The 24,259-nt window shown below is 44.2% G+C and overlaps 1 protein-coding gene across 1 annotated transcript in view; it reads right to left on the minus strand.

Moving 5' to 3' along the window:
• Positions 1-3,624: 3,624 nt before the first annotated feature.
• The window catches only part of furina (furin (paired basic amino acid cleaving enzyme) a), a 122,664-nt gene continuing 102,029 nt past the window's right edge, over positions 3,625-24,259 (minus strand). Inside the window, exons 11-16 of the mRNA XM_063013075.1 lie at positions 23,025-23,128; positions 21,182-21,299; positions 17,179-17,358; positions 13,612-13,736; positions 11,499-11,627; positions 3,625-7,806 (exon numbers count right to left, since the gene is read on the minus strand). Of these exons, the coding sequence (XP_062869145.1) occupies positions 7,169-7,806; positions 11,499-11,627; positions 13,612-13,736; positions 17,179-17,358; positions 21,182-21,299; positions 23,025-23,128 (1,294 nt within the window). The 3' untranslated portion in view covers positions 3,625-7,168. The remainder of the gene's footprint in view (positions 7,807-11,498; positions 11,628-13,611; positions 13,737-17,178; positions 17,359-21,181; positions 21,300-23,024; positions 23,129-24,259) is intronic.

Raw genomic sequence — 24,259 nt, forward strand, 5'->3', positions numbered from 1 at the left:
TCATCCAGCACGCATTGCGTTAAACTGGGAAGATCGGGGGTTGCCAGATGACTGTAAAAGTGTGTACGCAGTTCCAAATAAGTGCGCGCACACGCACACCTAGACCCCCCCAACACACACATACAAACAAACACACACATACATACATATACACACACACACACACACACACACACACACACACACACACCAGAAGCAGAATCATTTCCTTGTATTGTTTTATCTGCTTCCAATAAATGTGCCAGGTTGTGACAATTTATGTCGCCTTTTTACCATCAGTTGCATCAGTCAATCCCGTCATAGCATTATAGTCCACACACACACACACACACACACACACACACACACACACACACACACACACACACACACAGTAGCCTATGAAGCTTCAAAAAAGAGGCATGTCTCGTTTGTGCAGGACGCTTCTTGTGCACTTTGCTTTACAAGTTGTACTGAACCTCTGTAAACAGCACAGCAAAGAAATTTGGATCCTCCTGGACCTTGAAGAGCAGCCGTCAGTGATGGGCCAGTGTTTTGGTTAAATAATGTGCTTTCTTAACAAATATTCAATACAAACATACCAAAAAAGCAGACGTTTTTAATGCAAACAAAGCAGACCAGCCTGTGAGACGTTGGGGAGATGTAGGGAGCAGAATATACACAATGTTTAATGTAGAGCCTGATCAGGGCTGAGGTGTGAAGGTTTGAGTGGGCAAATCCTTTAATAATGTGGATTTGGGGCTGTCAGCTTAAACTAAAAATGTAATACAATGCAATTCAAATATCCATGCACTCACACACTCAAACGGGGACTAAAATAAAGAGGCCGAACAAGCAATCAGCAAAGTTACTAACAACCACACAAACTTCCTCCTAGCTGCTGTTATTGGCACTAAATAATCAGACCCACCCTACAGTGCAGTGTTATCAGATCAGTAACCTGATAACATGGGTGTTCTATCTAACTTGTGCAGAATGTTACAGTGATATTACATATTACAATATTACAGTTACAGTTTGATCACAGTGCTTATAAGACTGAATCTTCTACAAACAGCACAACAAAGCAAATCTGCTGTTTAAATGTGTTCTACACATGCATCATGCATTAATACATAATAAAAAATCTGTCAATAATAAAATAAATATACAAAATAAATAAATGCACTGGTACCTTGTAACTCAACGTCCCCTAAACGTAAAATCTTTGAAACTCAACACCCTTCGTCAAGAAATTTGTACCTTTAAACTCAACGTTTCCCTTAAACTCAACGTGTGTGCGACTGCTGCTTTGTTCAGCGCTCAGCTTGAGCAGTAAAATGTCATCAAAGTGTGAATATGAGACGAATCTGCATTAGTGTGGAATAAGTGTCAGATCCAGGGTTACAGCTCCACATGTATCTGTGTTTATCTGGATTTTACTCCCTGTTTCACTTTTAAACTTGTGTTACAGCTCCAGCTTCTAAGAAATCATGAGAATCAGAATCAGCTTCTCCCAGAGTCTAAAACGCTTCTGGTTCAAAATAAAGCTTAACGTGGTTTAATGTAGTAAAAGAAGGAGACAGGAGCACTAAACTTCTCTTCATTATTGCTGCTCAGAAGTTCTCTCTATTAATTAGGAAGCATAAGGAAACAATAAAGAAGTAAAGCTAAAGTGCAGCTCGTATTGTATTGTATTTTTATTGATTTTTAACTGTTTTTAATTCTATTTCAGTGTGTTTATATTATATTTGTGTTATTTTCAGTGTATGAGTGTCAAAAACAACCTCATCATTTTACAATAGCCTAAAATATCTGCAGTTCCACGGGACCATGGAACACATTAACAGGTTTCCCAAACATCCTATATAAAAGCTGTATTATTTATTTAATTCATTCAAATTTATTCAAAAGCAAATACATTTAGTGTAACAAAGCAAGTCATTAAATGTCAATAAAATATTTAAAGTACAATTCACAAGGACCAGCATGTCATTTATTTAGTTTTGACATTTTATCTGAAGAAATGTGACGTACTATCTTTAACTGTCTGTTTGTGGATTGCTCGTTTTGAAAACGTCTTTCCACTGTGCAAACTGTGGAGTAGATCTTCACCTCTTTCATTCCACAAAAGCTTGTTTCTCAAGCAGCGCTCCAGCATCGCACCACAAACCATTCAGAACTTGTATGAGAGGATCTAGTGAGGGGTTAAAGCTAATCTGGAGACTCCTTACTAGCAATTTCAAACTAAGATAATGGTTTCCAGTATTTTGTCCACCTCCTGACAAAATGCGACCAGTTAAAACCTCACCACCAGTCTGGCAACTGTTACGAAGTCTAGACGTAGTATTTAAAAACAGCCACAAACACTTAACACAGATGTGTTTTCTACTGGATACCAGAAACGTTTAATTGCTATTCACTTGAACAATTTGAGATCTGAACCCAGTTCATTTATCACAATACACTTGAGCTGCAGGGTTAAACTTCTCTTCATGACGATTTCAACCATTATTTCCTGTTTGACACATAAAAAAACGACTGGTGTGACAAGCTTGATCAGGTCAAGCAACAGCTAAACCTCAACATGATGCATGAGGCGAGTAAGTAACACTGAGGACGAGTGTCAGCTTGTCTAGTCCAGAACGAAGTCAAAAACAGAACAACAGTAATTTAGTCTGAATCACAGACACGCAATCGGGATCTTTTAAACAACATAAATATTGTTTTGCAAAGGGATCAAAACATTTCTTAGCCTCCAGGTCTCCACCGAACCAAAGTGAGAGTAAGATAAGATGAGACTTTATTAAACTCGAAGTGAAAATACATGGACAAAAGTATTATGATGCCCTGTTTTTAATTCACGTGTTTCACCCACAACAACCGCTAACAGGTGTAATAAATCATTTATATAAAGGAAATATGCTTCCAACTTTGCAGCAACAGTTTAAGGAAGGTATTTTCCTTATCAGCTAAATTCCATAAATGTAAATAAAACCATTGCTAATCAATCCGTATATACTGTATATAAACTGTACATATATATATACACCGACCAGGCATAACATTATGACCACAGACAGATGAAGTGAATAACACTGATTATCTCTTCATCACGGCACCTGTTAGTGGGGGGGATATATCAGGCAGTGAGTGAACATTTTATCCTCAAAGTTGATGTTAGAAGCAGGAAAAACGGGCGAGCGTGAGGATCTGAGTGAGTTTGTGATGGCTAGACGACTGGGTCAGAGCATCTCCAAACCTGTAGCTCTTGTGGGGTGTTTCTGGTCTGCAGTGGCTCATTGGTGCACGTGGGGAGAGAAGGCTGGCCCGTGTGCTCCGATCCAACAGACGAGCTACTGTAGCTCAGATTGCTGAAGAAGTTAATCCTGGTTCTGATAGAAAGATGTCAGAATACACAGAGCATCACAGTTTGTTGCGTATGGGGCAGCATAGCCACAGACCAGTCAGTTAGGAAGGTGGTCATAATGTTATTCCTAATCGGTGTATTTAGTTAATTTGTATTTATAAATGGCATAGTTTGCTAATTTTAGTGGTGAGCCTTAAACTGAATACACTGTATGGTTCTTATGTTTGATGTTTGACAGACTGAAGAGTAAACATTTAAAATAGAACAAGACGTGATTATAATTTGCATAGATCTTTATTTTTTATAGAATTAATAATTCATATAGACAACAATTAAATAAAGGTAAAATAAAAAAAGGTTTTTAAATTACATGATAATAATGCAGCAAAAAAAACGGTTTACATGAATGTAGTCTAATCCTATCTCAGATCCATCAAAGTCTGGATGCGGGTTCTCATTAGAACTGGGCGGATGGAGAAAAGCTCGATGTGAGAGACTCAGTGGGGGACACGACTGGGACCCGAGCCACGTTCACCTCACACAGACCAGGTTCACATGACTGGGACATGAAAATCCACCAAACCCAGCGTCCTTGACCAGAAACCAACACAATGCTAAACTGAATTAATTATAAAGTGTTTTAGTCACCTGCATGGCCTGGACTTTCATAAAGAACCAGTCTGGCAGAACCAGCCGTGATTTTATAAGATATTTCACATCTGGGGGAAGAACCGAACACAGAATCAGCCTCCCAAAACCTGATGTGGGTTCTGCTGGAGCGTTTCAGATTCTCTGCCTCCAGTGAGTTATACATTAGAATTCTGTATATGAGCCAGTGTATAAAAATACAACCTCACAGGATAATCAGCTAAATCTCATAGTGGCTCAAACAGGGTTGAAACTTCTTCACTTGTTCTTCACTTCACGGTGACATTTTGGGCTCATATTATCAGGGATCCTCGGCAGCCTCAGTTTATCCAATCAGGTAAGAGCTTTACATCATGTTGGACTTTTGATCCGACAGAACCAAACCAAGACAGAAATGAAACACCTGAATGCATTTTAGCATGACATATCTGAACCTTTCCTAATAAAGAGCTCTAGTTAAACTGATCTGGTGTATGTTAACATGTACTGCATGTCATGTATTTCTTTAGTGTGTGTGATTGTGCAGTGGATTTATGTACTGAACTCGACAGACTCAAGGAGGAAAACATGAACAAAATCGTGAATATATACAAGTACAACATATACAACAAAATGCTATTGTGCTAAATAAAAGAAACAATTTCTGAGGTAAGAAAGAAGTAAAGTAAACAATCCTAAAGTTTCCGAGAGGAGGAGAATCCCTCCAGGCAGGGTGGAATTACGTCGGGGAATGTCTGATTTCCTAAACTAGAATTTACTCAAATGTAGAACTCCCAATTTAACCGATTAAATAAAGAAGGACTGAGAATAAAATCCTATTTCTCCAAAGTGTACAGTCCCCCACCACCACCACAAACCAAACAAACAAACGAACAAACAAACAAAAATAATAAAACAAACTGTAGACTGAATGATTTTGAGGCATTATGGTAATGTGTTCACTTTGTCTCCATGTATTAAATGGTACAACGGTTTACAGCAGCAGACTCAGTAAAGAAACGTGATTGAGCGACAGGAAACACAGCAGCGAAAAGCAAAGCAAAGACGTGTGTGTGTGTGTGAAATATTTAAAAACAAGTGACCTGCTAATTCAGCTCTGATTAAATACAACAAAAGAATAAAAATGATAAGAGCGATTACATCCGTTTCCTTCTGTTTTTTTAAATGAGGCGACTATATGTGCAAAAGTATGTGGACACCCCTTCTAATTACTGAGTTCAGGTGTCTTGGACACAGTCCTTGCCAACAGGTGTATATGAATCACTAAGAGAAACTTTAGTTTGTACCACACAAGCACACAAGCGAGGTGAAAAAAAAAACCATGATTTAATGATGAGTTTGGTGGCTTGTATAAAACTCTGACCTCAATGCTATCGAGCACTCTATCGTGTGCTACACATTTTGTCCAGTAGCTCTTCTGTGACATGGGCACAAATTTCTACAGGCACACTTCTAAACCTTGTGGAAAGTCTTCTTAGTACAGAGTCGGCTGTGACGTCATCGCTCAGACTAAAAGACTTTACTAAACCACACAAAACAATCCGATAATAATAAATAAATCCATTCCTGCCTGAAGCATGTGAACGAATCACGTCTGATTTAGCTTGAGCCCTTGTTTCATTCGTTAAAAGAGTTACGGAGTTAATCACCCACCACATGTACATGATATAAAGGTGACGGAAACTAAACAGGAGATTAAGATCTATAATCGAGCGCCGTCTTGATGCTGAGCTGCAGAAATAATAAGAGATGATCAGATATCAGATCATGCGGTTACTGCCACGTCAGATGCTTTCAGAAATAAAACAACAGACGTAGAATGTCACACGGACGAACGTCTGCACGTTAATCTCTGTGAATTTAAAGACTCAGGGTTTAGAAAAGGCCTCAGCACGAGGAAATAGAAAATCCAGCTTTGTAGACCCTTGATGATTTATTCCGTGATCCACTAACGAATCAGTTGGAATTAATAATCTCACACACTGTCCTCGTGCAGCTCTGATGCTTCACTTACAGTTTAACTCGATGAACTTTCCAGCATTTTAGTTTCTTATTTCTGTAATCAGCATCTGTACGCTTACCACAGACAAACATTTCAACAAGTCCTCCTGTACTGAGAAAAGAGCTCAAAATGTACCAGCCCGAAGCTCTGTGATAATTAAATAAGAGCAGAAGTAGACAAAGTGTTCACAAATCTATTTTATTTATGCATTTTCTCCCATGTTGTCGTAGTCAATCTGTCTTCCGCTGCTGGTGGATCCCTGATTGCAGTCGAGGTGGGTATACTGCTGCTCACGCCTCCTCCGACCCACGTGCAGTCCGTAGCGGAACCCTTTTTATCCCGTGCATTCTGCACAGGCGCCTCTATCTGCTAATCAGGGTCCTTACACAGCGTTTTGAAGACCCCGCCCACATAGTCCGGTCATCCCACCCCAGCAGAAACGCTAGAGTTTCAAACCGAGGAGTTCAGAACCTCGGTGCTGGTGTGCTAGCGGAATATCCCGCTTATTTTTCAGAATAAATTTATTATTTTCCTTCCTCACCCCTATTTTGGTAGGGATGGCATTTTGTATGGTCGGTAGAGCAGCTGAAATTCCAGCTCGAGATCTCAGCGGCATTTTATCAGATCGAAATATTAACGTCAAATATTATATTCAAATGTTTATTTGGTCTTAAAATCAGGCTCCTGGACTCGTGTGGGTAATAAAACGCCACGCTACGTGTCGTGTACACCAGTCTCTTCTCAGTACAAGACAAAATGACACTGTGAACATCTGTTCTATGATACAGATGTGGTACAGATATACGATACAGATAGTTTAAGTCAAAAATGCCAGAATATTCCTTCAAATCTCAAAGGGCAATTTGCTGTAGGACTGAAATAAAAAGAAAAAGACACTAAATGACGATTAGGTTCTTTATTATAGCAGAATCTGTAGCCACCCTTCAGCCACTCAGTGCTCGGAGGCTTTCCTATAGAGTCACAGTGACCGAACAAGCAGGCGTGTTCGGTGTGACCCTGACCTTCACCTCACCGCTAACAGAAACGTGTAAAAATAAATAAAACAGCAGGACTGAACCCAGAGAAAAGCAGGAAAATAAAGAACCCGTGCTAGAGAAGGAAAGAAAACGCCTGGAGAAGCTAGAAAGCGAAGTGGCTGCGTGAGATGGTTAAAGAGCACTTTGTGTTCTGATGAAGGCAGTCCTTTCGTTATGGACGTCGTACTCGTCGTTCTCCGAGTCCGTGTTGTTGCCCCCGTTCTCGTTCCACATGGTGGGGATGCCCTTGTAGAAAACCACGTTGCTGCGGCTCATGCTCAGTCCGAAGGCGCCGGAGCGCGCGACCGAGCCTGGAGCGGCGGACTCGGCCCCGTACAGCGCGATGAGGCCGCGCGAGCGAAGCTGAAGCAGCCCGAACACGCCCACGAACGTGGCGACGATTAAGGCACAGCAGAGCACCGCCACGGCGACGGGCAGGCTAGTCGAGAGCTTCTGGTCGAGGCCGTTGGACGCGGCGCTGTTGCGAGGCGAGTACAAACCGGCGTCGGGAGACTCTCGCAGGATCTGGTTCTGGTGTAGGCAGGTGCTCGTGTCAGGGTCCAGGTGGCTGTGGGGCGGGCAGGACAGGCAGGCTTTCGGCCCCGTGCCGCTGCAGGTGAGGCACTGTTCGTGGCACGGCATGCAGGCCGGGTGCGGGACGGGTTCCAGCTCGTTATCAGAGGGAGGTTCGGGCTGGGGGACGGGGGTGAAGCCTGCCGGGCACTCGCGCACACAGATCTGCTGATACAGGTAGAAGCCTGGGTTGCACTCTGCACACAGAGAGTAAAAACACGTCACGTCTGATAAACCGGACATAAACACACACACTGCAAAAAACATCTGGATCTAATTCTGTATTCATACAGACAGCCGATTACATCACCAGAGCAGCTTAACAGTATTTTTTAATGCCATGCAGCTATTGGCAGCAACAGGAAGCACAGTGAGAACGCACGACGATGTGAGCGACCCACACCCAACACACACAACTCATCAAACCCAAACACATATACAAATACACCAATCAGCCATAACATTAAAACCACCTCCTTGTTTCTACACTCACTGTCCATTTTATCAGCTCCACTTACCACATGGAAGCACTTTGTAGTTCTACAATTACTGACTGTAGTCCATCTGTTTCTCTACATACTTTTTTTTAGCCTGCTTTCACCCTGTTCTTTAATGGTCAGGACCCCCACAGGACCACCACAGAGCAGGTATTATTTAGGTGGTGGATCATTCTCAGCACTGCAGTGACACTGACATGGTGGTGGTGTGTTAGTGTGTGTTGTGCTGGAGTTTTTAAACACCGTGTCCACTCAATTAGACACTCCCACCTAGTCGGTCCACCTTGTAGATGTAAAGTCAGAGACGATCGCTCATCTATTGCTGCTGTTTGAGTCGGTCATCTTCTAGACCTTCATCAGTGGACACAGGACGCTGCCCATATGGTGCTGTTGGCTGGATGCTTTTGGTTGGTGGACTATTCTCAGTCCAGCAGTGACAGTGAGGTGTTTAAAAACTCCAGCAGCGCTACTGTGTCCGATCCACTCATACCAGCACAACACACACTAACACACCACCACCATGTCAGTGTCACTGCAGTGCTGAGAATCATCCACCACCTAAATAATACCTGCTCTGTGGTGGTAATTTATAATGTTCGGATAGAGTTTATTTCTCTGTGTATTTTGGCGCCCTCTATCTGTTGAATGACCCCTGTGAGGCCGCATCTTTTCACCAGCCAGTGGCGGATCCTCACAAGGAGCTTCAGCACGTACGGAGGAGCACATTACTCCATCCAAATCCGTCAACCACTTGTGCCAGCTAGGACGTGCTGTTGCCAGATGATTCCGCTAAGTGTTGAGAGACTCGACTCGACTATTATGGGCTAGAATATCAGACTGGCGAGCCATCCAAGCGCTACATTACTGGGACTTTAACGACGGTGGTAAAGAGGGCATCGTCACCCCACTTGGTTTGTCATGTTAATCGGTCTAATTTGTGTTTTAATTGATTTGCACTGACCCTTCACTCTAAGGGGAGAAGTGAACATTAACCGCTAAAAATATCAAGAATTCCAAGCTGTTCACTCCACTCCCCCCTGTGACCACTAAACCAGATGAAACAGTGGAACCAGCTGCTAAGTGTGGACGTGCGAGTGCTAATGTAGCCGCCCGTGCATGCCGAACGCTGCCTGACCTTATTTATGGCTCTGGCGCTGCCTGCCAGGCTAATTAGGAAATATGAGCGTGAAACTCGGGGCCTCTTTTTAAATTCGGGAGCTTTATCTTGGTGACTGTCATGTTCTGCTGGCACCTTAAAGAAGTAATCTGTTCTAAACCTCAGTGGCATGCTGTATGCCCACATGTACTCATTTATTTCAGGTGTAGAGGAGAAATAAGCAGGCAGACTCGCTCTAAACAGCCAAAGAATAATGCGTCGGGGTAAAACGTCCTGTTTTCACAAGACCGTATAAATGTAAGAGCTTTAATTAGTTCTAAAATCTACAACACACGCTTCTGAATTAAATCAGCTCCTGATCTCTGATGAGAACTGTTCTGATCACATAATAATGCCGATGTGAAAGTAATGAACCGGTCCTGTCTGCTTCCTGTGAGATAAACCAGCACTCAGGGTGGTTTTAAGCTCACAGAGCTGTAAACAAAGAAAACAACACAACTGCAACCCAAGTAGAACTTTTCATACCTTCGACCACCCAGACAACAGAAAACACTATTAGGTCACATTCACATGAGAAGCGACAACCTGATTCACCTGATTCACATTTCAAAGCGCCTCCAATGAGACGAACTGTTTGATATGACGCTGTGATAAGACGTGGTTATTGTAGTAAAACAGCGAGTGAGGAATGTGATCAGTGGAGGAACTTATGAGCAGTAATAATGAAGAGAAGTTTAGTCGCTCCTGTCTCCTTCTTTTACTACATTAAACCACGTTAAGCTTTATTTTGAACCAGAAGCGTTTAGACTCTGGGAGAAGCTGATTCTGATTCTCACCATTTCTCAGAAGCTGGAGCTGTAACACAAGTTTAAAAATGAAACAGGGAGGAAAATCCAGATAAACACAGATACACGTGGAGCTGTAACCCTGGATCTGACGCTTATTCCTCACTTATGCAGATTCGTCTCATATTCACACTTTGATGATGTTTAACAGCACCGCTCAAGCCAAGCGTGATTTGCTCCGAGGTTCTCGGTTTTGCCGCTTCTCATGCAAACGTGCCCTTCCTCTGCTGTAATCGGACAACGTAGAACCCCCAGCTCATCCCTCCACAACACTGCATTCTAATTACACAGCCAATCGCACATCGGTTTGCACCTAGTTTGGTTATGCTCGATTTTCCTCCTCTTAGATGTGTGAAGCAGCCAGTCACAACCCCCATCCTCCTCACGGTTTGTATAAAATGTGTTTTAGATGAAATCAGAAGCGCTCTGCAGCGCAGTTATTTAGAGACGTGAGAGGACTGAAAAAGAAAACGGCTTAATGAAAACGTATCGCTTCGATCAAAAAATGAATTAAATCTTAAAGAGCTACGAACCAAAACTAAACAAGCCACTCCGCGATTAGGTAACGTGGGATCGTTATGTCAAATGCAAAGCCTACCAGTCTCTATGCTGTATTGTTTGTCCCACAATGCCAGGGTTCTTATTTAAGATTGAGTGAAACAGAGCAGGTTTTTGTAAACCAGTGAGGATCAGTTATCCTTCGTCATTCAAACAACTTGTCTCACTGGCCATACTGACGTGCTGCATCGAGGTTTAATCAGATTGAACTTTGAGCGCGGCAGCGAGCAGTAAATAAGAGCGACAGGGCAGTAAATCTGCACGGTGTGCGACACTCGAGCAACAGCCGGCGCAAAAAGCGTCTCACTTGCACGTCTTTGTACTGTGGGAAGAAACCCACACAGATATGGGGAGAACATAAGGAATAAGGAATAAAGGGAAGGATGAGAACAAAAGCAAAGCCAAGTTAATACCATCATGTTAATACTTGGTTTGGATCTCTACATCCCAAATAGGTACTGGGGACAGTGGTAGTCTAAATGGGTAGAGCTCTGGGCTATCAATTAAAAGGTTGAGAGTTCGAATCCCTACTCTGCCATGCAGTCACTGTTGGGACATTGAGCCAGGGCCTTAACCCTTTCTGCTCTAGAGGCACTGTACTGTACTGTTTTGTATGTATGTATATTCTATACTAGAAATCGTACATTCTATAAGCTTGTTTATACTGATTCATTTTGTCCACTCCATGTCTTTAAACATTAGATACGGTGTAAATAAACAACACTGCTTTGTACAGCAGCAGGATCAGACAACATGCTGATGTGCTTCTCTGATGTGAGAGCCCTGCGGTTCAGAACTGATCAGAGATAGGGTGTGAATGCAGGTGCTGGACTGCAGGGGGCGCCCTGTCCTCAGCAGTGTAACTTTCTCACCTGTGCATATCTGACTGAGGTCAACTGTCTTACAGCCGTCTTCAGGGAGCGGGTTCGAGTCTGGTGTGGATGATCCAGCTGAGGTGGACGCAGTGCCGTACAGGACCAAGGTGAACTGGGTCAGAGTCCCTGAGAGAGAAGACAAGACACTCAGTCATTTATTTATTCATTCATTTCACGATCAAAACCCTGACCTGTACTGGTGGAGCTTTACTGGTAACGTACTGGCCTTGTGGCACTGCTTGAAGAGAGATTTGAACATGTATATGAGCATCAGTGGACTGTGGTGCCACATAAGCACCATGTGTGCTAAACTATATGGTCAAAAGTATGTGAACGTCTGACCATAAGCTTGTTGGACATCCTTGTCTGAAATATAAAATTACCCCCCACCCCATATGGTCATATGAGCATCTGTGAGGTCAAGTGCAAATGTAGGACAAGAAGTCCGGCTCATTATGGATGTTCTAATTCATCCCAAAAGTGTGCAGTGGTGTTAAGGTCAGAGATTTGTGCAAGCCACTAACTGGACAAAGCATATCTTTATGGACATGGCTTTGTGCACAGACGTATAGCCATTCTGCCATTGTACTGACACAACAGAACAACAGTACAGTACAACAAAGTTCTTTCTTGCATTTCCCAGCTTGTTTGGAAACTGGGGTCAGAGCGCAGGGTCAGTCACTGTACGGCGCCCCTGGAGCAGACAGGGTTAAGGGCCTTGCTCAAGGGCCCAACAGTGGCTGCATGGCAGAGCTGGGATTCAAACTCTCAACCTTTTAATTGATAACACGAAGCTCTACCCACTAGGCTACAACTGAATTATAAAAAAAAAAAAATAGATAATTAGATAATAATAATAAAAGTAGAAAATAATTGGAGGAGTCCATATACATACGAGTGTGTAGCAGATAAGGGTGAAATCTCTCATACGTGTACGTGACCGTGTAACTTGCACGCCAGTACAATTAGCACCATTAAGTTTAACTACACGGTTACAGAAGAATTGCTACGCAACGACCCGCCCGGTGTGTAGCGCTCAATAAAATTCCCTTAAAAAGATTATTTAACAACACAGAGCGCTAGTGCAGACTTATTTATTCTGCCCACTTCATGCGGCGCTATTAAAATTGGCTAACGCTGCCGGTTAGAAGTCAACAGCTCGCTGAATTAACAATGCTAATTCAATCAATGCAGCTAAATTATTCACACGATGAATGATCTCTCAGGCTAAATACACACCGATTGAAGAAGGTCAGCTGGAGCTTGGTGTATATTTACAGTCTGTTGGGTGGGGGGGGGGGTCTAATAAAGGAAAAGCAGGAGAATAGGAGAGGCTGGGTTGTGTGATTTACTAAGCCAAATTTAATTAATAAGATTTACGTCGGGCCGAGGAGAGGTGACACGAGCAACGCCAAGACCAGCCATAAAAAAGTCAGGAGAAGAAAGCGTAAGGAAAAGGGAGCTGGAGGAGGAGGGAAGGCACTCCTCATTTTCTGTGAAGTCCAAAGCATCGGGCATTGAGAAGCTAATATTTTAAAGTGAGATTGCGCTGTGGTCTTAAACGCTCAGGCCTCGACAGCACTTTCTATAGAGAAACTCCCTTCAGACAGCTATTGAGTTAATGGAAAAGACTTAAACAGAGCAAGATCAATAGGCATTAGAACTGCTACAAGGCTAGTGAAAGATTCTGAATGCGAAACATCGCGAACCACCCTCCACACACGCGCATTTCCTTCCCAAACGGCCGCACCCCGAGCATTAAACCCGCTCTGGAAGTGTCGATAAATCAACCGAGGATGGTTTCAATGTTGCCATGACAATCTATCCACGTTCTCCGGGGTTAGAAAAGCTCCTTGAAGCCGACCTCGTAGCGCAAGTTAATATTTCACCATGCAAACGGCGTCGGCGTCCTTGACAAAATTCAGAAACGTTGCCCCAGTCCAGCCCTCGTGTTGTTTATGCAGAAATACGAGGCTGGATCAGGCTAGTTACAATTGCAAAGTTATGCGGAGACGCAGCCCTGCGGAACCTGAGGGGCGAGCATCCGAACTAACTGCCTGCGTAAAAGCTAAGCAGCGGATGTGGATGCGTGAAAGAAGTGCAGGGGTACCGTAGTCGTTGCTTTCGGCTACGTTCTCGATCTCCAGGGTCCACTCGCCCCGCGGGTCCTCGTCCCACGAGTGGGTGGTCATGAAGGCCCAGTCGTTAAAACCTTCCGAAGAATAGTCATGAGGTCTGGAAAACAAACAAACGAAAAACAAACGTTTATCTTCAACCCAGGCGAAGAGGAAGCGAGTAAACAGGGCAGGGCTTTTTCACCCTGATGGACGAGCGCGTCTGGAAGGGCAGCAGGTTAAAATCCGCATCGCCGACATTAAATTAAAATTGCGGTAAAACTGCCTCTCCGGTGGTCATTAGCGATCCATTATTCTTTCAATAATATTATGCTTCATTAGGGATGGAAAGAAATGTAGGCTGCCTGGGTGGCGCGTTTGTCTAAAAGCGAGCCCTGAGCCGCAGAGAGTTCGAGTTTCAGTGGCACTGCCAGGAAACTGTGGTGGGGAAACTGAAAATGACTAAATTAGGATAAAAGGCTGGTGGGGAGGAATGCTAAAATAAAAACAAAAAACCCCAACAATTTAATATGGAGAAGTCTGTGTAGAACTTCATTCCTTGTTGTTTACTTCATCGCTGTGGCTCTGGCTGGTACTGGACGTGTCGAGCCGTAGTGATTCTGATATTCAGAACAGAACTGGAGTAAAAAAGCCCTACATTTTTATAGGATTTACACCGACACTCACTGTCCATTTTATCAGCTCCACTTACCATATAGGAGCACTTTGTAGTTCTACAATTACTGACTGTAGTCTATCTGTTTCTCTGCATGCTTTGTTACCCCCTTTCACCCTGTTCTTCAATGGTCAGGACCCCCACAGGACCACCACAGAGCAGGTATTATTTAGGTGGTGGATCATTCTCAGCACTGCAGTGACACTGACATGGTGGTGGTGTGTTAGTGTGTTGTGCTGGTATGAGTGGATCAGACACAGCAGCGCTGCTGGAGTTTTTAAACACCTCACTGTCACTGCTGGACTGAGAATAGTCCACCAACCAAAAAAATATACAGCCAACAGCACCCCGTGGGCAGCGTCCTGTGACCACTGATGAAGGTCTAGAAGATGACCGACTCAAACAGCAGCAATAGACGAGCGATCGTCTCTGACTTTACATCTACAAGGTGGACCGACTAGGTAGGAGTGTCTAATAGAGTGGACAGTGAGTGGACACGGTATTTAAAAACTCCAGCAGCGCTGCTGTGTCTGATCCACTCATACCAGCACAACACACCCTAACACACCACCACCATGTCAGTGTCACTGCAGTGCTGAGAATCATCCACCACCTAAATAATACCTGCTCTGTGGTGGTCCTGTGGGGGTCCTGACCATTGAAGAACAGGGTGAAAGGGGGTAACAAAGCATGCAGAGAAACAGATAGACTACAGTCAGTAATTGTAGAACTACAAAGTGCTTCTATATGGTAAGTGGAGCTGATAAAATGGACAGTGAGTGTAGAAACAAGGAGGTGGTTTTAATGATATGGCTGATCAGTGTATATAGGATTGATTATTCAGTTAAGCTTTAACTAGGTTTTTATTTGACATTATATAACCCTGAAAATAACACCCGACATGAGCGAGAGGGTTCAGACAACAATAAGCGAGCGAATCCACAAAAGCAGCTGGTTTTTATCAAAATACGCGGCAGCAGTAAGAAAACAGACGACATAATGGGACGCTGCAAAGAAAAATATTTTGGCTGCGAGAAAACACTTCAACAATGCAGCGTGTCGCAATACCTCAACATTCACACGATGTTCTCTCACAAACACACTCAACTCCTGCACCCAGGAATCCCTTATATAACTCTGCTTATATCATCTAACACGCTCAGGGGTTTTCATTACACGCATTGTTTTTTAATACATTTACAAGCTGGATTTGTGTGTGTGTGTGTGTGTATACACACCGATCAGCCATAACATTAAAACCACCTCCTTGTTTCTACACTCACTGTCCATTTTATCAGCTCCACTTACCATATAGAAGCACTTTGTAGTTCTACAATTACTGACTGTAGTCCATCTGTTTCTCTACATGCTTTGTTACCCCCTTTCACCCTGTTCTTCAATGGTCAGGACCCCCACAGAGCAGGTATTATTTAGGTGGTGGATCATTCTCAGCACTGCAGTGACACTGACATGGTGGTGGTGTGTTAGTGTGTGTTGTGCTGGTATGAGTGGATCAGACACAGCAGCGCTGCTGGAGTTTTTAAACACCTCACTGTCACTGCTGGACTGAGAATAGTCCACCAACCCAAAAAATATCCAGCCAACATCGCCCCGTGGGCAGCGTCCTGTGACCACTGATGACGGTCTAGAAGACGACCGACTCAAACAGCAGCAATAGATGAGCGATCGTCTCTGCCTTTACATCTACAAGGTGGACCGGCTAGGTAGGAGTGTCTAATAGAGTGGACAGTGTGTGGACACGGTATTTAAAAACTCCCGAAGGAAACCCACAGAGACTCGGGGAGAACATGCAAACCACACAGAAAAGAAACACTCCACCTGGGAATTGAACTCAGGACCTTTTGCTGTGAGGCAACAGTGCTACCCACTGAGCCACCGTGCGGCCCTGGTCTGACTAATAGGTCAAAGGGTAGGAAACGCCAGTCCATCACAGGACTGTCTCTCTCTTTCTCTCTACCAGACTCCATCACCTTTACGTCTTCTAGCATCAATGAGTCTCGGACGCCCAGCAACTTGGACCACTGTCTGTGGCTGCCTGTGAGCACCTCTAACTGCTTCACAAATGCTTTAACCCAGTCGTCTGGCCGTAACCCTTTTGCCCTTAGAGTCACGAACCTCCATCAGGAGCATTTTGATAAACCCCTCACCCTCACATGCACTGCCAGTGTCATGCATATTTCTGGAGGAGGGAGGTCCTGATGTTTTGGGTCATCAACATAAACAGGTTATATCATCGCTCAGCCTGCCTTTAAAAAGTGGTTTCTTACATCCCTGCTTACATTAATCCACCCTTCACATGAAACTAATCCCGCCAGAAAAGGGGTTTAGACGCTAATTAAACACGGATCCTTCATGTTGAAAGAGCTTTTATTTTACGTTGTGATTCCAGATGACTAATCAAGTTTGTTGTAATAAAGTGTTTACTAGCGTCGCCTGCTCGTTATTGTGTAATAAAAACGGCTTACAGACGGCACACGTCTGCAGTCTGGATGGCGTGTGTTACAGCGGGTCCAATAAAAGCAGATATTTCGCTCTGAGCTTTAGTCTCAAGCATCGTGGATCAGTGGCTCTCAAGCTTTTATTCTCCTCCAGTGTCCGTAAGATTTGAACTTGTGTACTTTTGTTGTAACAATGACAGAAGAATTAGATTTTGAACTCATCGAATCAGGCTCTCTAATCTTAACATGGACATCATGTAAACACTATAAAATGTTCTTTATTATTCCCACCGTAACATTTTTAGCCTGTTTAAAAGCAAAAAGGTTTGTCAGATAAAATTTGAAGGTTGTTTATGAGCCAGGTCACCGGACATTACGACTGAATGAGCACAAATTCCCACTATTCCCATTATTGGGTGATATCTGACCTGGGGGCGAGCAGGGTGGAGTGGGTACCCTGTGGGCTGATCAGGTGGATGGCCAGGTTTCCACGCCGGTTGTAGGACAGAGTGAGCTGAGCCTGCACGTGTTCCAAAGAGCTCACGAAGTTCGGCTTTCCCAGGCAGGCGTCCACGCTCTTGGTGATCACCAGGTGGGTGCCGATGTTCCTGTAAGGATAAAGAACATAACAGAAGCTTTTACAAAGTGCTTTCAGGTTTTCACGCCCGGTACGATTTTAATCAGAAGATTTTGTACTAATTGATTTAGAGATCCTGGTTTTAGTAGGTATTCTAAACATCACTTTTTTTTTTTTTACAAATATATTATAATAACATATTATAATCTTGTTCTAACAGATAACTGACCCTGCTCAATTTGGGAGTTGATTTTTCAAACCTGTCCAACTTATGACCAGCACACCTGACCTGACCGACTGCTTAATCAGATTTATTATGCAAAAACAAAACATTTAATAAAGAAAACAGTTTCTTTATACTGTATTATGACTTTCCTCTTCAGCATCACAACCTGGTGCCTTTAACTGTTGGAGCAGCTTGTTTGTTTGCACTTGTTCCACCAGTTAAATGTAGAATTTTTATAAGTGGATTTTTAATGTGTCCTGATTGACATTTATGGACCTTAGGCTTATCAATTAATTTAGATTCATTACAAGTTAAATCTAAGTTAAGTCAAAACTAAGCAATAATATGAAGACAGAAACTTAAAGAGGCGAGTTTGGTTGGTTTTAATGGGAACAACAAAAAAGCAGCATTACTAAGATTGGATTCACGCTGGAAACATAGTTCTGGTTCTGTAAAATCCAATATCTACCACATATTTTCGATCTTAATGAAAAGCTCAGTAATTTACAGGGTAATGGAATAAGCTGATGGTCCAAAATATTAGAACCTCCCTCCAAAAATGTGCATATCACATATCACTGCTGTCCACAGACAAAGACATCCACAATGGACACAAGCAGGATTCGAGGATTTGGAACTGGACATTGGAGCAACAGAAGGAAATCGACTGGTCTGTCGAATCCAGGCCGGGTATGCGTGCATCATTTACCCGCAGAGGCCATCAGTCTGCGTCTTGGAACGATCCACTTTGTTCTGAACGAAGGTTGAAGGACCTGCTTCTAATATTCTAGTACTGGACACCACAGGACGTCCTTGGATGCGAGTTCTGACAGCATGATGGACAGGTGGTCCTAATGTTTTGGCTCACTGGTGTATGTAATCAAAATCTGGTCCATTTAACCACTTATTTTCACATTCAGCAAACCACCTCTTCAGTTAAATACTCTTACTGATTATTTTGCTTCATAAGAACTTCCACAAATCGCTAATAATGCAGCAATACTTAAAATAAAAGCTAAAATCGCAGATATAAACGGTCTGTATAAAAGAGTGTACAGTGGTGAGGGGCTGAATGTCACGACGGCTGACTTTTATATTCCCTAATAACGCCGGCATGCTGCAGCAACACTGCAGAATCAAAATCAATACAATCAGTGATTTGATCCAAACAGGATTTAACACAGATCATTAAAATCTGCTCCCCTGCTGCTTCAAAAGTTAATAAGTCATGACTTTTTGCTGCTTGTTTACCCCCTTTGAGAAAGAAATCTTTAGGACTTGAGCACAGTGACTACTCATGAATATTTATTTTAGCTTAGAAACAACACAATCTCATTAATCATCTGAATCTTTTTTGTTTTTTTAATTAAGAAGAAAAACACGAGTCCTCTGTTTGCTCTTAAACACTCTGTCTGTTTTCTTAGTCTTTACACTGGAGAATATAAAACTTTAAACTATGTGGTTTTCAGTGGTCCGTATTCGCAGCAGGATGCCGAGACAATCTTTCCAATCCTGATCTCACTTTGGGAACATAAAATGACACGGCTGACACGCAATCGGAGCGGAATGGCAAATCGCTCCGGTTATCAGCAGGATATCTGAAGCATGTCTTCGGGCTGCCAACTGATATTTGCTGGCGCCTTAAGAAAAAGCCTAAAATCCCCTCTGCAATAACTCTGGCTTTTGTAGACATGCCTTTTTTTTACTATCAGTCATAAAAAATTTAGTAACACAAACAGAAAGTGAAAAACAAGCCATGTTCAATAAATCCACAACTAATAATGTTCTATTTTTCATCTTCATTAACTTATTAATGAATTAATATAATCTTCAATTATCCTCCGACACGTGCTCGTCCTCTTCTCTCTTCCGCCAATCAGGGTCCTCACACAGCGTATGAAGATCCCACCCACACATGATCCGGTCAATTATGCCCGCCAGATGGCACCCAGCCGACCGGTTTCGAACCGAGGAGTTCAGAATCTCGGTGCTGGTGTGATAACGGAATATCCCGCTGCATCATTAACTTTATCCTGGTCAGGGCTGGTCCAGTTTCACCAGGGTGACAGGAATAAGCAGGACAGGGTCTGCAGGCTTAGCCAATAGTGTCTGTGCCTTATACTGACGCACATCGACCCTCAGTTAGCATGGCAGTCTATTTTGCTTGCTTACTACCATTGAGATCTGGGTCTGAACCTCGGCTGTGCTATCGGCCGGCCAGGCGCTCACAAAGACATGAGTAGCTATGTTCTGATGGGAGTGGCTGAAGCTTTGTGTTAAATTGCCACCCTGTACAGGGTGTTCCTGCCTTGCGTCCAGTGCTTCTGGGTGGATCTGGGCCTATCATGACCCTGCCCAGGATAAAACTATTGATGAAAATGAGATGTGAGCATGTGAACGCACCTCACCAGATGAAACCAGCACCTCATATAAATGTATCTCATGGTACATTATGTTAATACTGGTGTCCATCAAAGGCAAAAAGTCTATGTAACATAAGTCACTATGTGTAAGACTGTACGTGCCACTGAAATCCTCTTCCACCAGGTACCAGGATCTTCTTACTCAGGGCCAAATCTTGTAAGGAGCTTAAAAGTCTCGCTGCATTCATGAGGAACAGGCTCAACACCGAGCTACAGATCAAACTTAAACCATGCAAACACATGTACAGCCGGGCACGGACCTACTCCTGCGGTATAAAGGAAAGGGGCTGGTGCAGGGAGGAGGAGATCGATGCCGAGTCGTGGAGTAATCATTAAGCATAGCTGGAGCGGCTCCAGCGCTGACCGCTCCGACCGGCACGCTGAACCGGGCGCAACTCCAAAGCCCTCTGATCTTTTCTATTACACCAGGGAGAGGAGATGAAAAAGAGCAGGAGCTCCGGAGAGGGCTTGTGTACGGGCTTGTGTACATAAAGACGGGGGAGGAGGGCCGGAGCGCGAGGCTGTCGGCAGACACTTGAGCGTGGAGTACAGGCTCATCTGCGAGTAATTATTTCCTTCAGACGTGCGCGGCGGGCGATCCTCCCCCTCACGGATAAACATCGAACCTGAGCGTTTCTCAGTCTGCGCTCGTCCGACCCGACTGTACGCGGGACGTGCTATCAAACGCGCCGCGAGGCTGCTCGTGAACACGCCGCTCGCTTCTCATTACGGCCGGGCTCCTCATGCGCAATCCGAGATCCCCGAGGGCGGAGACGGGCGGAATCTCATACGCACCGGAGAGAGGCTGTTGGCACATGTCAGCCGGAGGAATGTGTGTGTTCAGGCATGTGCCAAGTTTCACTATATAATATATGAATTGGGACGCCCCTTCGAAATGTTTTCATTCATGTCCAACAACAATTGAGTAATAAATCACTTCAGATTACTACTTGAAGTATTCAATTACTTCAGAACTGAGCCCTCTTCCATTGTTGTTCCAACATGTTCCTTTGTTTGGCTACTTGCATGGGATTGTTTAGCCACTGACTGGGCACAGACGAATGCCAGTGTCTGTACGAGACCTGGCACTCTGAGCTAATTCTTTAATTACAAAGCAGAAAAAATAGCAAGAAAATGTCACTAAGAGGTGAGCAGGTTTTTCATCATCAGTTTTTTAATTAAAGGTGCCTGTGTGGCAGACTCACCGGGGCTCCGACACCATGGAGATCACACACTTCTGCTGGGGGCCCACATTGGTCCAGTTTCTGGCAAGGGCCACAATGGCAGCAGCATCGAGCAGGCCGTAGCCATAAGAGTGGCTTACTGAAGGACACACACACACACACAGAGTTAAACTGGTATCATCAAGGACTAAATTCACAGCAGAAGCAGGAACAGATCTCAAATATGAATAAAAATACTGAGATAAATAAGTAAACAAACAAGCAAACAAACAGAGATGATTTATAAATGCAGTAATGTAAGATAGAGTTTAAATATTAAACTTATTATTCGAAGCTGGAAAATTTCATATTGAGCATATTAAAATCTATATTTTATGTTTATTTTATTTGGGATAAAACGTCAAAACATTTTCCTAAAGCATTACTAAACAAATGAAAATAAAATAAAAGATTATCATAATAAAATGTGCTTTATAGTGAGACGAGTCCAATGTGACTGATCAGAGGGCAAGGGTAAATAAGGGTCGGGCGAGAACAGAATCAGGGACGGGCGAGGGCGGGATGAGGAACAAACAAGCGTGGCATGAAAGACGGGTGAGTACGACATGAAGGATGGATAAGAGTGGCGTATGGGATGGGCGAGAGCAACATGAGTGTCAAGTGAGGGAGGCATGAGGAACTGATGAGAGCAGTATGAGGATGGGCGAGGGAGGCATGAGAGACTGATGAGGGTGACATGAGGGGCAGGTGAGGACGGCATGAGGGGCAGGTGAGGACAACATGAGGGCAGCATGAGGGATGAACAAGGGAAGCATGAGGGACTGTCGAGGGTGGCATGAGGGGCAGGTGAGGAGAACATGAGGGCAGCATGAGGGATGAACAAGGGATGCATGAGGGACAAGCAAGGGTGGCATGAGGGGCAGGTGAGGACAACATGAGGGACTGATGAGGGCAGCATGATGGGTGAACGAGGGATGGGCGAGGGAGGCATGAGAGACTGATGAGGGCGGCATGAGGGACTGACGAGGGTGGCATGAGGGACGGGTGAAGAAGGCATAAGGGATGGACAAGAGAGGCATGAGGGACTGTCGAGGGATACATGAGGGACAAGCGAGGGTGGCATGAGGGACTGTCGAGGGATACATGAGGGACAAGCGAGGGTGGCATGAGGGACTGTCGAGGGATACATGAGGGACAAGCGAGGGTGGCATGAGGGACTGTCGAGGGATGCATGAGGGACAAGCGAGGGTGGCATGAGGGACTGTCGAGGGTGGCATGAGGGACAAGCGAGGGTGGCATGAGGGACTGTCGAGGGATACATGAGGGACAAGCGAGGGTGGCATGAGGGACTGTCGAGGGATACATGAGGGACAAGCGAGGGTGGCATGAGGGACTGTCGAGGGTGGCATGAGGGACTGTCGAGGGTGGCATGAGGGACTGACAAGGGCAGCATGGGGGACAGGTGAGGACGACATGAGGGTTGAATGAGAGATGGAAGAGGGAGGCATGAGAGACGGGCGAGGATAACATGAGGGACTGATGAGGGCGGCAGGAGGGACGGGCGAGGATGACACGAGGGGTGGGCGAGAGTGGCATTATGGGTGAATACAATCGGGGGAAATATAAACTGAGAATTAAGAAGGGGGGGGGGGGGATAAATCAATAGTGCTGACAGTGCCCAAATGATGCCAGGCAGTCAGGTTTAATAGGGGTCCGAGCATTCAGTGACATTATGAGACAGGAGGAGAATTGAAACGCTCTCTCGATCGCTGTAATGAAGAGCAGTAACACTGACTGGCGCGTGGTTCAGCGACTCGGGCACAGCTGGCGCAATACCAAATAGGCTGGGGGAGCGTGTCGGTACCTTTGCGTCCGATGCCGTTGGTCTTCCAGTCGTTAGTGATCAGATGGGCGGGGTTAGACGTCCTCACGACCAGGTGCTGCATGTCCCGCCACGTCAGGTTTTTACTGCGGAGACAGAACGCATGTTTCTCCGTTAGTGCTGAATCGTCTCCGCCAGCAAGATGTAGATGGTACAAAAAATTCTCCAGCAGGTATAAGATGGTAGATGTCAGACGAGACCCCCCTCAGGTAATCACTCAGCTTCAGCTATTTATCAGTCTTTGATAAACATGACATGACAACACTATGCCTCATGGGCAGCTCTAATGAAGGCAAATTAAAATCGCATTCGAGAAAAATTAAATCATTCAAGCAAGTAAACACAGGAGCCTTAGCAGCTTATCTAACAGGCATTGTGTTCAGAACTGTGGGAACACTTGCACCACACTGCTGTCACTGTAGCTCAAACGGTCCGGAGAATCTCTTCACCCACAGAAAGTGCAACACATTCAGCAAAACAATCAAGTTAGATCATTTTTATTTAGTACCCAAAATGCACCAGACACATGAGACATGAAGTTTTCTGCTTTAGTCATGAAGTGATGCTAAAATGCAATGGACCACTCAACCAAAATCATGTAGTCACAAAATAATCTGAGTTTTTAGTCCTGGTTTTGTTCCTATTGCTCAAATTTAAAGCCAAAAACTGTTAGATAGATGGAGCGATCGATGGATGGATGGATTGGATGGATGGATGGTTGGTTGTAAGTAGATGGATGTGGATGAGTGAATTTGGATTGGATGGATTTGGTGGGTGGATGAATGAATGGGTGGGTGGATGGATGGATTTGGTGAGTGGATGGATGTGGGTGGATGGATGGATGGGTGGTTTGTGTTTATTGCCATTCCAGCTCAATTAGGCTATGTACATGGCATTAGAGGTGGGTTCGAAACCAAGTTTAAGCTAAGTGAAAGTTAATGTACTATATTTGGCTTTTAATCTTCAGGTAATTTAACAAATTCAGTATTTTTGTGGGTTATTGGGTTCGAAGAGGTCTTTCATATTAGTGTCTCTGTAAAATATTTTTCTAGTATCTTCGATGGCTTGGCATTCTGACAGGATATGTTCTATTGACAATTGTGATCCACAGTACTGGCAGTTTGGCGCATCTTCCCCCAAGAGAAGGCGTCTGTGTGTCAGGGCTGAATGTCCTATACGGCATCTCGTTAACACCGTTTGGTCGTGTCTTTTACTGG

The sequence above is a fragment of the Trichomycterus rosablanca genome, chromosome 17, assembly GCF_030014385.1.
Source record: "Trichomycterus rosablanca isolate fTriRos1 chromosome 17, fTriRos1.hap1, whole genome shotgun sequence".
NCBI classification, from domain to species: domain Eukaryota; kingdom Metazoa; phylum Chordata; class Actinopteri; order Siluriformes; family Trichomycteridae; genus Trichomycterus; species Trichomycterus rosablanca.